This window comes from Doryrhamphus excisus, unplaced genomic scaffold (genome assembly GCF_030265055.1).
Source record: "Doryrhamphus excisus isolate RoL2022-K1 unplaced genomic scaffold, RoL_Dexc_1.0 HiC_scaffold_26, whole genome shotgun sequence".
Classification (NCBI taxonomy): Eukaryota; Metazoa; Chordata; class Actinopteri; order Syngnathiformes; family Syngnathidae; genus Doryrhamphus; species Doryrhamphus excisus.
Window position 1 is genome coordinate 417,099 of NW_026652244.1, and position 20,217 is coordinate 437,315.

Genomic DNA, 20,217 nt, shown 5'->3' on the forward strand with positions numbered 1-20,217 from the left:
TAGGTTTCTGTTTTGACAATTTGGAACGTCCATGATAATACATCGCTTGGCAAGAGCTTGTGCATATATCATACTGACGATTCCTATGAATACATTTCCTATTAAAACAACCAATAGAATCAGTTTGCATGGTGGGATTATGTTCAAAAGATTGCAAACCATTAAGATGAATATGACTAAACAAATAAGTCCTTGGACTACCATAAAAGCTTGAATAAAACCAAGATTTTCAATTTCTTCGTGATCAAAATCAGATGATTGTGTGTCTTTGGATGATTCTTCCTTTTTTTCTGTCAAAAAAAGCCGATTTTCAAATGGAAGTAAAAAGTTGTTTTTTTCAAGGAAATTGGATGCAGATGAATAATTTTCCAGATTGTTTCTCGTTTCGAGAGTATTTGCGTGGATTAGACTTGTGAGATCATTTTGTTTCGGCATTAAACTATTTTTTTGGACGATTTGATCTTGTGATTCATCGTCTTGATCATGATCTGTCTTCAAGTTTGATTCATATGAATTGTTTTCTTCCATAGAATTATTTTTTAGGTTGATCTTGCTTGTATTTGTTTCATTTTGTTCGAACTGCTTGGAGAAAGAGGTGTTTTGATTCATATCATTCATTTTGGAATCATTTTCAGTTATATTTTGGATGTTTTCGGACATAATGTTGCTTGCTTGATTGTCAGCCATACTACTTTCTTCAGGTCTAAATGTGGCTTTCTTTAGGTTTGATTGAGCACTTTGCTGCTTGAATTGTTGATTCGGTTCCATTTTTTTCTTTGAATTGGAACTAAATGCAGATGTCATTTTTTCAATAATGCCTGGCTGCCCATTTTTAGACACGGTTAAGAACTTTTCTAATAATGAAGTAATTTCTAACCGTGATTCAACTTCTTTTTTTAGATCTTCCAAATCAATCTTATACGAATCTGGACTAATGTCTGCCTTGAGTAAGATATTTTGATAATTTGCACTGTTCTTCAGAAATTGATTCAAATTTTCTTCGAACATTTTGAGATCTTCTCTCAAGAATCCACCAGTCTTTTTCAGCTCTGTGAGTAAAGTTTTAGCTTTTGAAATAGCATTTTCTTTTTTGTTTATTGATCTCTTTAGCTCTCTAAGGAAATCGTTTTGTTCAAATGTATCATCAAATACTATTTTTCTCTCTTTGAGTTGCACTGAATCATTATGTGTGCTTGTAGATTCCTCAGGTGATGGTAAATATGGATCAGGTGTAGTTTTTTGTTCACTTTCCTCGGAGTCTTTTTCGCTTTTTTCAGAGTTCTTTGCAAGAGGTTGTTGATTAGTGGATTCTATAGTGTTTAATTTAGGCCTTACGATCTGTACACTAATTTTCTTGACTGGCTTTTTCAAATTTTCTTCAGAAACTTTTTTCGGTGGTGAATTCATTTGTGACAAATTTGGGTCCGTAAACGACTTATCTGGCATGTTTTGCAGCTTTTGACCATTATTTATGAACAAATTTTTACTATTTTCTCGTTGTTTTGGTTGGTCAAACCAACAGAAAACTGATCATCAATTTTTGTCTCACTAAGAAAGCTAGAAATGAGTGAATTTTTTCGCGCACCATTACCTAAAAGGGTTTTGAGAGGGCTTTCAGCATCCATATCGACGCCTACTCTGAAACTTCTCTCTAAACAATAGCCAGAATAAATCAAAATTGCACAGACCACAAATGGCAATACACCTGTTTGTTTTTTAAGTCGTTTTATACGTATCAATAAAGCCAAAATGCAAATTATTGATACTATAATCAAGAGATAGGCAAATTTAGAGTTGTTCAATTGCGTATTTATTGTTTCTAAGATTGTTTTTTGGTGATGAAATTGCAATGGTGGTCCCAAAAAGAATTCTCTTATTGCAGATATTAGGGACATTGCTCTGTCTTTTTCATTCTTTCTTATTTTTCCGAATGAAACGGATTGTTTCTCAACATATCAAATCAGATGTAGAGTTTCTGATTGAGAAAAATGTGAAAGAGTATGTAAAAGCTGCCATATATGTAAAAGCACTTCATCGGTTTATAAAAGACAGGCTTTCATGTAAAAGTTCTTCAAGAGACAATGGAAACAAAAGACTATACGATTACAATTAGGACTATGATATATTTTGATAATATGCTCGTATCATCATGATAGTTCATTGTAATTCAGTTTTGAGTTGTTGTATCAAAAAATTAGATTATGTATTTACAACCCAAATAAATGGACTATTTGTAGAGTCCAATTCTTTAGAAAAATTTTGAAAAGAATAGTTGCATTTGTTACACATGTATCAAAGAATCAGAGCTGATTATTGAAAATGACAGAGTGAGAAGAATTTCCGTAAGAATCATTCTTTTTATGGGGATTGTTGAGATTATTCATGAAATGCTAATTTATGAGATGTTTTGAACGACTCGATGTATAAACTTCAATTGTCTGAGATTTTTGATCATTTTTGTCAGTTCCCTCAGAACTGAGTAAAAAATAGGAAATACTATCATGTTAATGAAATAAGAGTAAATATTCTTTCTATTGTAGAATAATTTTTTTTCATTTTTTCATATTACAAAAAAGAAAATACGTGTTAATTTTTGATAAGTAAAACTCCATGATCAGTAAAATTAACGCTAAAATAAATTGCATTTTGAGAAATTTTTTCATTTATTTTGTAGATTACATTTGTAAAATTCTCTCCTTTGTAAGTTAGAATATTTTTGAACATTTAATCCAAGTTTTCAGCAACAGAAAACAACAGATGCGCATTCATTTTAGAAAAATTCTGGAATAGACAAAATAAATGATACGGAAAAATTGAATTTTAATCAAAGAATATTCTAGAATTCTCTCGAAACACACAAAAACTGTTTTATTTGTGTTTTTTCTTTCAATCGGGTTTTTTACTTCAGTCTGAACGACCATTCACACTGCAAATATTCTGATGGTGAAACATGGTTGGCTTCAAAAATTCTTATATTGATCAAAAATTCATTGAGACCAACTTTCTAACAGCTTTTACCCCTTCAAATAAATAAAACAGACTAAGGATCACAAACTCTATTTTATTGACAAGTAAATTACCCTCATACGTAGACAATTAAAAAACAATTGCCTCACTTAATCATCCTATATTATTGTTAAAAAAATGAAAAAACGCACGAACAACATCAATCAAAGCATAGATGAAACTAAAAAATGCAATGCTACGTTTCCTAATGACGGTTCGCTTTTTGAGACTACTGAAATAAAAAGGAATTCCCTTTCATTCAACAAAAGGAATAGAAAAACACAAATTAAAAATAAAAATACTAAGAGATTCAACAACAAAAGAGTAAAAATGGATCAAGCTGAAAAACACGATGATGTGCTAAAAATCACAATTCCACAATTGAAGGAAATTATTAAACAAGAGGAAGCAGTGGATGAAACAAAATCAACGGAACAAACAAAATGTGATAGATTGTTTGGAACATCTGAAATAAATGTTGAGAACAAAAAACCTTTTAATAGAGAAAATGCAAACAATTTGATTGAAAACGAATCATTCGAACAAAGCAATGACCCAGACGAAACAGGGTTTTTATTTGACTCAACCATAGCTGTACTTAAAATGCCCAAAGAAAAAAAGGATAATATTGTGAGTCAAATATCCTTTCCTGAAGAAAAAAAATCAAATTCAACATTAAAAGCTCCTAATAAATCTCAAACAGAGGATAAAGAGCCATCAGAGCTGAAAAAAGTATCTTTTAGAGGAAGGCCCAGAAAGAATTTGACTAAAACACCTGTGAAAAGGCCTAAAAAAACCCCACTTCCTAAAAAAGGAAAGAAAAAAACTCCAATTCGCAAGGCTTCGGTTAAGAAATCACAAAATATCACGCAAAAAGGCATTCATATTCCAGCTACCCCTGATATTGCAGGCCTCGCAGATGTCGAAAATGAAAATAGGGTAGAGCAAAATGAAAAACCCGATATTGAACAGGAAAATACAATTTTAGGCCTTGAACATAAAAACATTGTAAATGATATTACAAAAACTTTACAAGATACCAATATTGAAACAAAAATTAAAATAGATCGAGAGGAAGAAGAAAAGAAGAGCAAATTTTCTCCAATAGCTGGAACAGTCAGCTATTTACAGAAATATTCAGGAAGCAAAATTGTTCAAATTAATCAAATTTATGATAAAGCCGAAAATTCATTGGCAAATGTAAGAGAAAAATTCAACTCGCTCTCACAAATCACAGAAATGAATGATTTTAGACAAAAAGATATGGCTTATGAAGAAGCCTGTCATAATATAACATTGACAGACTCTCCTTTTTGTGACACTGTTGAATTGATTGAAAAGGAGTCATCGAAAGACAAAAAACAAATAAAAAAAAGAAAAAAGCTGTCAAAAAGAAAAAAGCTGTCAACAAGAAAAAGGCCGTAAAAAAGAATAAGGCTGTTAAAAAAAAGACTCCAATCAAGGAAAAAATTGGATCAAAAAAAGGGAGACCTGAAAGAACCTGATCAAAAGGAGGTGAAGGCTTTGAAACCTGAACACAAAGAAAACGGGAAATTGTCTTTTAGAGAACAAATGGCTATTGAACAGTTTACTTATTTTCAAGAAAAAGAACGGGAGGATCGTATACAACTTGAAGCAAGCCAAATTCTTTTGGACCTCTCCAAAAAAGCTCGCAATGGAACGTTATACGGTCAAAGTACTGATAATAAACACTTTGAAGAGGAGAAGAGACATTCATACATTGAGAAAAACGAAACCAGCGCCTCAAAGCTTTTATCACAAGAAAGGTCAAAAAATAAAGATTTACTTGAGGAAAATGAGCACCTCTTGAATTGTATAGACCATTTAAAAGCGTCAATTATTGAACAGGCAAGTGTTATAAAAGATTTAGAAAATCAAATTGATCAGTTTGATACCGAATCCAGGTATAGTTCTATTAACTCCAACAAGATTCAAATGGGTGTCAAATTGTTAGAGGATCTGCATGAAGTTTATCGGTCTGAAATTAAAAAATATGATGCTTTACTTGATCAGATTAAGAATGAAAATGCTGAATTAAAAACTAGCAATGCTCGACTCAAAAAAACAGTTGCTGAACTGATGAAGAAAGATTGTTAGTGTCGATGAAACAAATAATAAACAAAATATACATAAAGAAATTGTTTTTTTTTTCGAAATTTTTCACAAAAAGATTGCAAAATTTTGATTTGAAAAGCAAAACCAGTACTGAATATTTGACATTTTATTGATACTGCAAGATCCAAGGATCATCTAACATTTCAATAGCAGTAGGTCTCAAATTATTTTCAACAACGAGCAATCTTGAGATAAATGTGCGTGCTGTCTTTGATAAATAGTTTGGTATATCGAATTCCAAATTTTTAATTCTTCGATATGCTTCTCTAGAAGATCTATCAGGAGATTGGAATGGTGTAGAGCCGGAAAGTAGCTCATATGTGAGAATTCCAACACACCACATGTCTACTTTTTCATTATGAGGTGATTTATCTATCATTTCTGGGGAGAGATATTCATGTGTGCCACAAAAAGTAGCTCTTTTATTATCTATATTACAGACAGCCCATCCGAAATCAGCCACTCGTAATTTATCATCGAACCCAATAAGAATATTTTCAGGTTTTAGATCTCTATGAATGATTTTGTTTTCATGCATATTCTTGAGTGCCAAAAGTACTTGGTAAATATATTGAGATGCTGTTTTGTCATCAAATCTTCCTTTTTCACTTAATCTCCTGAACAATTCACCTTTAGCATACTCTATAATCAAATAAATATTTTTTTTGTCATGAAAATGTCCATAATATTTCAAAATATATGGGCAATTCAATTTCGATTGAATTTCCAATTCTCTTCTCAAGTGCTTAAAATTTTCATTGTCTCTGATTATGTTTTTGTCTATAATTTTTAATGAAAGAATAAAACCACTTTTTTTCTCTTTTGCCAGCCAAACTTGTCCAAATTGCCCAGCACCAAGTGGAGCGCCAAGTTCGAAATCATCAAGTGTCCAATTTTTCATTCCTAAGGGGTAATATTCATCGAGTATAAACAGGTCTATAGTACCAGTCAAATAAATGATAAAAGAGGACATCTAATCTAAACAAAGCATCTAAAAAAACTGAAATATTTTTTCAAACATTTTTGAATTCAATTACAAGAGCAAATAGTTTGTAAAATATTTTCATATTAAAATGGTTGAGATTTAGCTCGCCGTTGCTCAAAAAAAAACCTGTGAAAAAATGATGAGCAGTTCCCATGTTTATGATTTCTTTGAGAGCATTAGAGTCATTTTCAAACAAAAAACAGTTTCTTTGGTATCATTGTTGATAAAACAATTTTTGAATGTTATTTTAGTGTGCAGTTGCCAATAATTTAACTGAGTGATAGTCGTAAATCAGTTTTTTATTAACTATTTCTACTTAAGTAGATGTGTTGCAATGATTCATTTGAATTTCTTTTTAGAAAGAGCTTAAAATAATTATTCGGTTATTTTTGATAATTTTATCTGTTTATTTGCTATTCACTGTTTTGTGTCAGAGATCAGTTCCCCGTTTGAAAAGAAACCAATAAAAAAAGCAATAATAAAAATAAAAGAAAAAAACAGAAAAGGGTCAAAATACTCGAAAACAGGATAAGATGGAAAATGGATCGAGACGATCTCAAACAGAAATTGTTGAAAGGTTTCTTTCTCGGTTAACAGCATTACAGTGTCTTAAATGGTTTGTTGTGACAGTTTTATCGATAAAATTCACACAATTCCTCTTTAATGATTATGTTTTATTAAAAACTATAGATCTCCATCCTAAGGCACCTTTTAAATTGTTTATAAGTGTACATACGATTTTGATAATTATCCAATGGAGGAATGGAAGGAATATTTCAGTGTGACAAGTTTGCCTGATATACAAGAAAACGGAGAACTTTCATTATTCGGGAACTTTGTAGATGCATTTTCTTTATTTTGGTCACTAACTGGCTTACATTGGACGCAGGAATGCAAAACCTGTAGGGTTACAACGCCTTTGTTGTATTACACTACTTTATTTTGGTCATATTATGGTATCTTTGTGGTAATTGCGCCACTTTTTGCCATAATGCTTCTAATATTCATATTAGCTTATTTCAAACCTGATTTACCTATAATAGAGTATTCAGAAAACTGTGGGATACCATCTGAATCGGCACAGTGCTCAATTTGCTTAACTGATTACACCAAAAGCGAAAAAGTAAAAATTTTACCCTGTAAGCACCATTTTCATTCCAGTTGCGTTGATGAATGGTTTATTGTTGACGATATTTGTCCATTGTGTAAGAAGCCTATCAATATTCTTTATGATTTCATAGATTGATTCACAAATAAAAATAATTTATAGAATAAATTAAATTCTTCATAGAAAAAGCTTTTTATTTTTCCAATATGAAATCTATTTATTCGAAATAAAAAAAAGGCGGTTTTTAAAAAAGTTTTATTCAAACAAAACGAAAAAAAGACATGTTCTAGGCTGAAAACATCCCACTTTATTTATGAGATTATTTCTTCATCAGGATGCTCATCTTTAATGAAATGCTCTTCCTTGAACTTTGACCAAATAAAATCGTCATCGTCATCATCCGTTGTTACAAAAGATTCTGGTATCGGTTGCATGGCCACAGAAGGTGCTTGTATTCCCCTCATATTTTCATATATTTTTTCGGTGATTTTTTCAAGGTATTCTTTTGAATTGTGGTTTTCCATGTTGGAAGGAGGGACATTTATTTGATATTCGGGTCCAAAATGTTCCATATATTCGTTAAATGGGATTTCAGAAGATATTTCTTGACCTACTAAGATTGCGGTTTCGTATGCCCAAACTCGAGAGACATTTTTGATAGTATAACCACCACCACCAAGTACAAGCAGTGGAATATTCAATTCTTTTACAAATTTAACACAATCAGAATGGCCAAAGTTTGTCAAATTGAAACAGCCAAGTCGATCACCTGCCAATGAATCTGCACCGCATTGTAATACGATGACACTAGGTCTAAATCTATCTACTGCGTTATCAATGAGTGGTCTAAAAATAGATTGGTATGAAAAATCATCAATTCCATCTTTTAAAGGCACATTAACAGAATAATTTCTGCCTTTAAGCAAACCAATATCATTTATAGAACCTGTTCCCGGAAAATATTCACCATACTTACGAAAAGAAAGACACATAACTCTATCTGTAGTATAAAAAGCTTCTTCAACACCATCACCATGATGGCAATCAATATCTATATACATGACCCTTTCATTATATTTGAGAAGCTCTAGTATAGATAAAACAATATCATTGACATAACAAAACCCACTTGCTTCGTTTCTTTTAGCGTGATGTAATCCACCAGACCAATTAATTGCAATATCTGATTCTTTTGTATTCAATTTATAAGCTGCACAAAGTGATGACCCAGCAGTCGATCTACAATAGTCATAAAGTCCCTTGAAAATTGGACAATCATCTCCTACATTGAATTTGATACAGTCTTTGACCATATCATCCATGTTTGACTGACTAACAGATTGAAGAAAATTTATGTAATCAATTGAATGGTAATTTGTGAGATTTTCAAAGCTCGCCATTGTTGGTTTAAAGACATCCATATGTTTATACAATCCATAGTTTAACAAAAGAGAGTGTGTCATTCTGACTCGATGCGGTTTCATAGGATGGCCATCTGAATAGTGATAATTTCCTATGTTTGAATCATAAAAATAAGAAATACGGTTTTTCATAGGGGGTAAAAAGTGCAGCAACAGAAAAGGTAACCGGAAAAGTATAGTTTAGAAAAATTGCACGTATTGGCCTAAGCTTGCCAGAATTATATAAGTAAGGGGAAGGAACAAAAAGTTGAGTTTTCTGATATCTGGCAGAAGATCTTTGAGGGGTTCGAAAAAAAAATGTTTTTGTGCCTGTGAGGGGGGATTATGTACACAGCTCGGAATAGATGATCTCAGTCAGAAAAATAGGAATATAAAAAAAAGAGTTTGTTTTCTGGATGAAAATATAAAATTAGAAGAGACTGGTATTCAAAAATAACAACAAAAAAATACACTAGTTTGATACCGGGAATGTTTCTTTCTAGGGGTCAAAACATGTGACGGTTTTGGGGAAAACATTTTGATTCATCAATTTCAAAACAAGTAGAAAAGTGCCAAATTCAATTTGTCGAAAGGATTTTTAGAAAATATATGAAGTTCTGCAAATGATTGTTGCTTTTGCATAAAAAAATTTCAAAAATAAATTTTTTGGTATCAAGCTATTGTTTGAGAAAAGGAACTATAAATGAAATTCAAACTTGTTCAAAAAAAAGTCGTGCAGCTTCGATATGATCTAGGCTACTTTAGTAAGATCAAAGCAACTTTAGTAAACTCAAGCATGTTTTATAACTATTATTCTAATAATTGATCGAAAAATGGAACCGATATCACGAAAATAAACTTATAATAGTATGTTTAAACTGAATTTTTCAATTTCAATTTTTTTAAAAAAATGCCTGTTATCTTTTTTGTTTAACATGCTTTGATTTAGCTAAAGCTACATGAATCTTATCAAGAATGTCGTGTGCCCACTATTTTTTAGTTGTGATTACTTAAATTAGCAGCGATTACTCAGATCTAGCTGTCATTACTCAAAAATAGCTGTGATTTCTTAAAACCAACTGTAATTACCTAGATTTAGCTGTGACTTCTCAAAACCAACCTTAATTACCTAGATCTAGCTGTGTTACTCAGAACTAGCCGTCATTACCTAGATCGAGTTGTAATTTTTCAAAGCTAGTCGTGATTACTCAGAACTAGTTGATATTTTTCAAAACTAGCTGTGTTACTCAGAACTAGCCGTTATTACCTATATCTAGCTGTGATTTCTCAGAACTAACCGTTATTATCTAGATCGAGTTGTAATTCTTCAAAACGAGCCGTGATTACTCAGAACTGGCCGTCATTACCTAGATCTGGTTGTGATTTTTCAAAAGTAGCTGTGTTACTCAAAACTAGCCGTCATTACCTAAATCTAGTTGTAATTTTTCAAAACTATATGTGATTACTCAGATCTAGCTATTTTTTTGCTCAAAAACTAGTAAAATTTTTTATATAGGAAATCAGAATGAAAAATGAAAGGAATTTGCGAAGAAAAAAATCTACTACATATTTTTTCAGATAAAATACGAGATAATTGTTACAAAAAGCTAAAAATTCAACTCGACTCATACAAATGAAAACTATATGTTTTGGTTAAATCTGATATTGGAATGCTAATTTAAATATCATGAAAAAAATTTTGAATTGCAACAGGTTGCAAAATCCTCAATTATTTTATCTGATGTATAGCCCAACAGTATGAATTTCTGTGAAAAGTGAAAAAATCTTTTTTTAAAAGCCGTTTTTCATTTTATATTTTGCATTTTGAATTATTTTTTTCACTCAAAAAATACATAACTGGTTCTTAAGCAAAAAATAACTAGATCTGAGTAATCACAGCTAGTAATGAGTTCTCAACTAGAAAAAGTATTTATTCGGAAATGAATGGAAAATAAAATTCATTGCTGATAAAATAAAAAGGCTTTGTGAACAATCTGAAAAACTTTTCGGCCCATAAGGCAATTTTCTGTCCGAGCGAAAAATAGATAAAAATGCAATAAAATATTTTTTTAAACTTGTAAGTGTTATGTCCACATCCGAATCAGTTTCAACGTCATCTGATACATCTGTTGACAAACAAAACATTGATAAATTAGAAGGTATAAATTGAGCGAGAAAAATAAACAGTAGTATGGTAAACAGTTTCTTTTCGAGAACAAATCATTTGAATCATAATTTAAAGAGTTTATCAAAGAACAAGAGTTCTGGTTCTAAGAACTTATTCTTGCGCGATTCCGCAGGTTTGTATGTCAATCCTGCGGAATACGTCAGTAAGTAACAAATTTTTTTAAAATTCACTCGAAGGTTTCAAAGGGCACCTCTGCACTGATCTTTCTTCATAAATTCAGCAAATAATGAAATGGTTTTCACAAGATTCCTCTAAATCAGACATGTCCAAAGTCCGGCCCCCGGGCCAATTGCGGCCCGTGGACAAATTTTTACCGGCCCGCGGCCTCTATCATGAAATCAATAATATGCGGCCCGCCAGCACTGTTGACCACAGTATAAACCGGGATTATTACGGACGGCGCACCTGCCATGGCTGGCGAGCGGAGTGGATTATCAAGCCTTGTCTGTAACAAAGTCAGCGAAGAAGGAGGCAGCGCTATTAAACTCCACTGTATTATTCATCAAGAAGTTCTCTGTGCCAAATATATGAAATATGATAATGTTATGAAACCGGTGATAAAGACTATTAATTATATTCGCTCCAAAGCGCTGTGCCACCGCCAGTTTCAACAGTTTCTTCTCGACATCCAGGCTGAATACGGAGATGTTTTGTATCACACCGACGTAAGGTGGCTCAGTCGGGGGTCTGAAATTGGACAATTCTTGACTAAAAAGGGACAACCCATGCCACAATTAAATGATCCTGTTTGGCTGGCTGATTTGGGATTTTTAGTTGACATAACGCGACATCTGAATGCGCTGAACACAAGCCTTCAAGGGCAAAATGCAGTGGTAAGCCAACTGTATTCACACATCAAAGCCTTTCGGACCAAGCTGCTACTTTTCCAAAGACACCTGTCACAGGCGCAGCCCAATACCGCACATTTCCCGTCGCTGCAGGAAATTGTGACCAGTTTCCCACAGATCAATATCAGGGCGCAAATGACAAAGTATGCAGCAGACATCTCATCTCTGGTTGAGGAGTTTCAGCAGCGCTTTCGGGACTTTGCAGCTATTGAAAAGGAGATCACGCTTTTTCCCTCTCCTTTCTCCGTGGACCCTGATGACGCTCCAGACCACCTGCAACTGGAGCTCATTGAGCTGCAGTGTGACGCCGAGCATCGCAGTCGGCACCAACAGCTCCCTCTTGTCAACTTCTACCGCCAGCTGGATGAAGGCAGGTTCCAAGCAATTCGGACATTTGCTAAGAAAATGCTGAGCTTGTTTGGCTCCACATACATGTGCGAGAAGACATTCTCCGTTATGAACATTAACAAGAGCCGCATGAGGACGAGACTGAGTGACTCTCACCTGCGTGACGTCTTGCGCATCAAAACCACTGCTCTTGAGCCAGACATGGACTACATACTGCAGTCAAGATCCCAGTATCACCCTTCACATTAGTGCAGGCAAGACCTTTGTTAAGTCCTCTGAGTTGAATAAATTCTTAAATCTCAGTTAATTAATTTTTTTGTGATGGTCAAAATCACAGTTTGAATATGCAGTGATCATTGTTTTGTTTTCAGCACTTTTCCTACAGTGAGCATATAATAGTGAATAATATGTAATGTTTCACATGAACTTAGATATCCTTTATAGTTTTCTTAATTTTTTGTGGTTTGTGATTTCGGTAAAAACCTAAATGTAAAAAAAAATGTAAAAGTAAAAGTATGCCATTTGTAATTAAAAAAAATCCCAAAAAGTTAATTTGTATTTAATGTTAATGGTTCAAAGAATGTCAGGCTAAATAGTCGGCCCCCACACATTTTCACCTTACCAAATCTGGCCCTCTTTGCAAAAAGTTTGGACACCCCTGCTCTAAATGTTAATAATCTATTTGATCTAATCTTTAGTCCATATTTTTGAATGTTTAGATTAAAAATTTTAGAGTTCTAAATTGAAAATTTCTATTGGAAAAATTTTGTTTTTCGGAAGCCAATTTTCATTGTTACGAACATTCTACGATATGTTAAGGTAGCTTTGTTTTGTAATATATGAAATTCAGATGTGGAGTTTCAATCTTGATAATCTTCTCTTTGAAGAAGTTAAAATCACAGAACATTTCTTATTTTGAGTCTGGTGAAAGCATTAGTTTGACTCCCTCATGTTTTCAACACAGTTGGGAATAAGTATATGGAAATCAAAAAAACTGTTTTCAGGCTCTTAAAATAAGTGAAAAATTGAAAATGTATTTGTTTCACAACCAAATGAGTTTTTTAAAAATAAAAAGTGTAAAAAATGCAAGGGTTCTATGACATGGGAAACCTGAACCAAAAACAGAATAAAACGCTCTTGGAAATCTGGTAGAGTTGTTTTGAAACCATTTGCTGAAACATTTTTAGAAAGATGCAAATTTAGAAAAAACAAGAAAAAAAATCATACAGTTGTATTTTTATGGTGTGGTTTTAAAGCCATTTCAACAACTGTTGACTAAAGTCCAAAAATACAAGGTTTTAAAAAGAATGTGTCAAACAGTCAAAAACCTGCACCAATAAAAAAGGATAAAATACGATGAAAAAGATTAATGGTCGAAATTGACGGAAAAAAATTAAGCAAGAGAAAATATCACAGTAGACATAGGGTAGAAGGTGTTTTGAAAGTAAGAATTGTTTAAAAAACGGCGGACAGGCAAATAATTTTGATAACTGCAGTGAAATAGACAGGGGTGCGCTATGTTTTATAATAAGGAATTTAATTGCAGCGAGAAGTTTAATTTACACCGATATTATGGAAAGATAGGTATCCAGACAATCCGCAAACTGAGATTTAAAGTACTTTTTATTTTATTTGCTGTGATTTATATATTTTAGAGCAATATTTTGTCAGATAAAAAACAAAAACCCGAATATTTATTTATTCTACATGTCAAGCAAAAATTAAGACAATTTTAGAACGAAAGAATTTATTTCTACATCAATCAAGCAAGAAGATTTTATATAAACGATTCTAAGAATCATTTTACATAGATTGTGACAAAAATAATCCTTTTCAAGGTAGAAATGATTAGAACTAAAGATTCAAAAATTTAAGGCAGAGTTTTTATAGAATTTCAAAAAAAAGAAGCGCAGATGGAGTCATTGCACATCATTTCTCTACGTATAAAAAAGATATATCTGGTAATATGGAATGAATATAATAAATCCAAACCCTATATCATAATATCATTTAATGTATTATAAATAATAATCCAAATACACGATGGCAATGATTTTTTCAGGTACGGTTCTGAAAGATACAGAAAATTGAAGATCATTTTAGATTTCTAATATTTTATATCGAAAACATGATGGATGTCTCAAATAACACTGATCTAAAAGTGTATTATGAACTATCGACGTAATAACCTATCGATACAAGCAATAAATAACTCTATCACCCTTCATAGACTGTTATTTTATTCCAAATATCTTCATTTTGATGAAAAGAATTCGGATTGGGAGTCTTGATTGAATTTAATTTGAGGTTAGTATAAATTTTCATTTTGAAACCCTTTTTAGATCAAAATGAAAAAAAAGAAATTTTTAACTTTATTTTCGAAATTTTTCGTTTTAGAAACAATTTTTGTGATTCTTGTGGCTCATGAACAAGAGTTAAGAGTTGAGCTCCAAACAGGGGTAAAAGTTTATACAGTTTTTTCAATCAAATGTCATATAATGTTAAATTTTTCAACTTCGTTTGTTTTTACTATGTTTTTATAGAAAAAATGCTGAATATGGTAATTTTTATGAAAAATTGAGAATCGACCTTGTGTCATAAAAATTCAGGTTTCAGGTTTCCCTTAACATGAAAACACAGTATAATGCTATTGTAAAGCACAATAGGCACTCATTTGACAAGATTCTCGTAGAGAACGAGTGGATTGATGAAGAATAAACTATTTTCAAAAGTAAAATATGCGATAATTACCTGAAAAAGAATCAATAATAAAACTCATTTATTCTTAATCGACATTTAGGTAGTATTGATCACATTGATTACCTATGTTTTATTATAGCACGTGAAAAACACTTACAGTTCCACATGAAACAAAAACATCAGCGACTTGCCACAGTACTTTCTTCTGCCGGAGTGTCATTGAACATTATAGATCATCCAGATATAAGAACATGGTTTGCAGATGATATGGCATTTAATTCAAAATCATCTGAGAGCTATAGAAAGATTATTCTAACAATAGAAAAAGAAAATTAAGAGAATCAAATATTCGAATATTTTTCAATAAAAAAATACATATTGGCTTTTTATGAAATGAAAATAGCACAGAAAAATATTCTCAATGGTTGGGAACGGTAGAGGAGGCAGACGGCTCCTGCTGCTTTTTCTTCATTACTGGCAAATACTAAATAAATAGAAATAAAAAAAATAAATTCGGTAATAAAAATTCTTCTTTTTTTATTTAAAATCATCTTGTTTATATAGTTTTCAATAAAGGAGAAACTATTACAAGATCAACCACCCCATTGGTGGGCAACCGAAACAAGATGATTAGATTCCCTTTTCTGTCATCTGTCTACCACTCTATTGGTGGGATAATTCGAAAATGTCTCAATTGGGTGATCAAATCCAATAGAAACAAAACCTTTCTTATAAAGGAATATCAATTTCAAAAATGGAAACAACAACCAATTATGTCAAATTATTGGTTTATTCATCAGAATGAGCCAACACCAATATCATGACAAAAAGTGTAGAATCAGTCGATGATTATATGAAACTGATTGAGAGCGTAGAATTACAGGAAGGGGATACAAAGACGTTTGCAACTGCTATTGAGAACACGATTTCATTATATTTCATCGATAAGAATAAATTCATAGCGATTGTTTCAGATAGAGCAACAGTATGTGTGAAAGTGGGAAATATACTCAAAACGAAATTCACTGACATAAAAACTTACCTTTTAGCACACAGGCTGCACGATACCAGTGAATCATTGAGAAATATGACTAATAAAGCAAATAATTTCTTAATTTTATTAAAAAAGATTTTCGTATAAAGTAAAAACAATAAGAGACAGATACAGTGCAGACTATGTTGACACTCCCAAAAATTCATATAAAAAATATAGGTTACTTTTATTGAATGCAGCAATTTTATTTTGAAAAATTGGAATCAGATCAAAAATTTTATCAACAATCTACCAGCAAAATATCAGAGTTTGAGAAATCAGATTTTTCAAAATTTATATGATGAATTAGAATTCATATATAAAAACCTATTTATAGTTAAAGAAATTGGAAATTTCCAACAAAAGAAAATATCATTCATATATCAATGCAACACAGCAATGAACGTAGCTGTAAGCTTGAAAAATCGAATTTTGACACAAAGGCTCGAAAAAATAGTAACTTAAAATAATGACTTCTGTAAAGGTGTTACAGAAAATGAAAAAGAGTGGAATGATGACGATAAAAAATACCAGTTCATAAATTGTCCAAATGTAGATGTTGAAAGATCATTTTGTGTATTATCGAGGATATTCTCGAAATTTCGAAGAAGTCTGATATCAATGAATTTTTTACCGATATTACGAATAATTATCAATAAATTCATATTATTGTCGTTTTTTCAAGATTTTTAAGATTTATTATGAATTCAAAATTTAGTCAAAGTCAAACTTTTACCCCAATCCTTAAGCCATAGTTAAGAGTGAAAAAATAATATTCTTTGTTGTAATTGGAATGACTATAAGCAAGATAAATGTTTTTTGAAAACACACTTTTGATTATTTAAGGCCGAACTATACGAGTAGAACGATTTATTGCAAAGTTAAATAAAATTATTAAGTAAAAGCGAATAATCAAAAATTATAGTGTCGGAGGTCAATTAAGACCTCCATAAACATGATAAAAATATTTTCATTTCGAACCCTCTAACAAGAGGATGGGAAACTCAACGATTGATAATAACAAACTTTATATGGCGTCGGCGGCAAAATAATGCCTAAATTTACCGGAAAAGAAGAAAATGTATCAGTTTGGATCAGAGACAGTCGACTGGTCGCGTCAAAAGCGAACCTTGACAAAGATACTTCAATGAGGACAATTATCTTGGCTCTAGGAGGACAAGCAAGGTCATGGATGTTACAAGAAAACATGACTGAGACTTTAGCTACAATCGTTTACTGCAAAAATCCAAAAACGGGTCAACATTCAAAACAAATCCAACGCAGCATTAGCTCGATTTCTTGCGTGCACCCAGCAAACACATAACCAAACTTCAAGACGTAGCTCATAGATGCAACTTATCTTAACTATCAAAACATTTTAGAAACTCTTCCTTTCACGAAATTGCTAATCACGGAATCTTTAGGTGGATTAGAGACATTTCTGTATAAGAAAGGGAAAAATCCTCAGAAAACTGGCACGAATTTGTTACAGAGGTAGAAGAAGCCACCTCGATCTAGTTTCCAGAAACTCTTAATATAAAATTACACAGCCAATTTAACTCTGATCTCTTTTCAAGGGTGGATCCTGTTTTTCTTTAGAAAAAGACATGAAAAATCAAGAATTTCAATTGGAACAATTTACTTAGAATGCATTCATTTACTTCGTTTTCATGCCTTTTCGATGCTTTTCTAAGCTTTTATTTAGATATAAATAGATTTTGCATCAAAAGTAGATCGTTGCTGTTTTTTTATCATCTTTTCGCGGACACACTTCACATCTCTTGCGTTTGGACCTTCTAACTATTTCTTTATCATGCTCACTATCATTTTGGTCTATATCACCTTCTCTTTGATCAATTCCAAGCAATTTTTTTAATTGGCCTCAATCGAAAATCAATGTCCTTAATTGGTTTCGTCTTGTTTACAATTTTCCTAAAACAGATAAATGAGTTGTGTTCGAGAACAAAAAGTAATTAAATCATATATTTATGTGTCCATTTTTTGTTTCTATGTTCAGAAAAGTAATTGTGAAGATCGTTTTTTATTGTTATATTCAGTGATTGTTCTTTGAAGAATGGCTATGGTGGAATTTCAACACCTCGTTTCAGTCAACCATCAACAGGATGCCTTTCTTCGACTTCTGAAATGCACACTAATGGGAACTGAAGAATTGTAAATAAACACGATTTATTTATTATAATTTTAGACACCTCATAAAAGAGGGGAACAATCCTTTTACCACAACGATTTGCTCTTCGGGAAACACACATGTTAGATTGATCGACTCTGGTGCCGATACCACAATCATGCATATAAATCACCTTCCAAAAGGCAAAAAATTTTCTCAACAAGCATAAAAAAAATCAGAATTTTGTGACATGCTCGGTATCATCGAGAATGCATCAAATTTAAATTCAAATAGGTAGCAACAGACTGGGGATTTCTCCATTTGTAACACAAAATAATCCAAATTACATGATCATTGTCTGTAGTGATATTTTAAACAATAAGCAAATTTTATTTTCGTGTCTAAAAGAATATAAACAAAATGGTTGAGAATAGGAACAGTAAATATTGTAGAGATGTAGAAAAATATGAAAAGATCTCGAGATATCTTATAAACCAAAAAACAGAGTGCACATATAGAGAGCATGATATTTATACTAAGAAATGACACTTATCGCTAAAAAAATATTAAACTTCAATACATTGGGAGAAAGAAATCGATGAACGAATTCGAAAAAAAGTAAAAATATAATTATAAGGTTAAGTACAAGCCCTTGGTGTGAAAGATTGATTTCAGTGACAAAAAAAGATGGGAAAATGAGAATTTGTAATGACTTTAGGCCATTGAATAAGGTAACTATTAAGGACAAATATTCAATACCCAGAATAGACGATATAATAAACGCTTTAGGTAAAGAAAAATATTTCTCAGTGTTAGACGCTACAAGTGATTATCACCAAATCGTCCTCAAAGAAATTGACCGAGAAAAACGGCATTGAACTGAAAGGAGGACACTATGAATACAGTAGAATTCCATTTGGGCTTTGTAATGCATCAGAGACATTTCAAAAAATCATGATTAATGTCTTACAGAAAGAACTGTGGAAGTGTGCAATTCCATACTTTGACGATACCATCGTTTACTCAGAAACCGCAGAACAGCATCAATAAGATCTAGATGAGGTTTTTGGTTAAATAAAAGGAGCCAATTTGTCAATGAATTATAGAAATCTAACTTTTTCAAAAAAGATGTAAAAATTTTAGAGCTTATCATTTGTCAAGGAAAGGTAAAACCTGACTTAAATAAGATATACAAACCTTCTTTGTATTAAAAGGGTCCCTTTACGTGACAGAACTGTGCTCTTTTCTCGTCTCTAGCAAACTATAGTAGAGAATTCATTGCACGTTTTGCAGAGATAACTCGCAAACTCAATGAAATGTTTAAAGTAAAAACAAAAGAAAGCAAAGAATAAATTCTCTGGACAGAGGAGCAGATGAACAGCTTCAAAGACATATAAAATGAAATTGCCAACATAATGTAAGATGAGATTTCTTTTTGTGAAGATTTGTTTTATTTGATAGATGGTTTTATTTTATTCTATGACTTATTCAGACAAATGATTTAATTTCCTTAAAGGTAAAATTCAAATACCAGAGAGTTCAAGAGTATGTGCTACATAATTTGATGCACCTCCCCTTTAAGCTCAAGGATAGTTGAGATCACGGGATGTAAAGTGACCAATCGTTTTTTCGCTATGTTGAGAGTGAAAAGTTGTTGTTGTCCTTCTGACCATGAAGAGATTAAAGTAAGTGAGAAACGGAGAAAGGTTGTCCCCGTGCTTTCCGTAACCCACGCCCGTGAGTATTCCAGCTTATCAAGTTAAGGCTGGAAGAAGGCAGCGTTACAATAACATATAGAAACCAACCAGATTTTAACAAACAATTTATTTTAACCACAGACGCGTCCAAGATTGTATGGGCTGCATATTGTCACAGCTAAATTAAAATGGTAAAATGAAAATGATACACGTGTTTTCAGAAGCACTTGACAGTGCTCAAAAGGATTACTCGATTACAGATAAAGAACTACGGGATGTTGTAAAGTGAATCTAGCATTTTAGACACTACTTTATCGGTAGATAATTCATTCTTGCAACTTTTTATAAGGCGTTGAAATATTTAAATGGTGTATCCTTGCCCAATAGTCTCCTCATTAGATGGTCCTTGTTCTTATAAGATTTTGATTTTGTAACTGTTTACAAACCTGGTGAAAAGGACGTGGCTTATTTTTCTAGTAGATATGTCCACAGTATAAGTATCAATGGACTCACTGATGATGAGATACAAGCAATTTTGAGCAAATATCACAAAATCCAAGGTCATAGTACAGTCCCACCCATCAATCTTTCTACCTCTCAACTTCTCCATTTTGAATTAAAATTTCAGGTTCAAAAAATT

At 32.1% G+C, this 20,217-nt stretch overlaps 2 protein-coding genes across 2 annotated transcripts; both read right to left on the minus strand.

The window, feature by feature from the left end:
• Positions 1-5,248: 5,248 nt before the first annotated feature.
• LOC131119357 (uncharacterized) lies at positions 5,249-6,043 on the minus strand. The gene has a single exon (XM_058064708.1). It carries the CDS (start codon positions 6,041-6,043, stop codon positions 5,249-5,251), a length of 795 nt encoding a protein of 264 aa, XP_057920691.1.
• Positions 6,044-7,546: 1,503 nt separating this feature from the next.
• LOC131119358 (histone deacetylase 1-like) lies at positions 7,547-8,788 on the minus strand. The gene has a single exon (XM_058064709.1). It carries the CDS (start codon positions 8,786-8,788, stop codon positions 7,547-7,549), a length of 1,242 nt encoding a protein of 413 aa, XP_057920692.1.
• Positions 8,789-20,217: the final 11,429 nt, after the last annotated feature.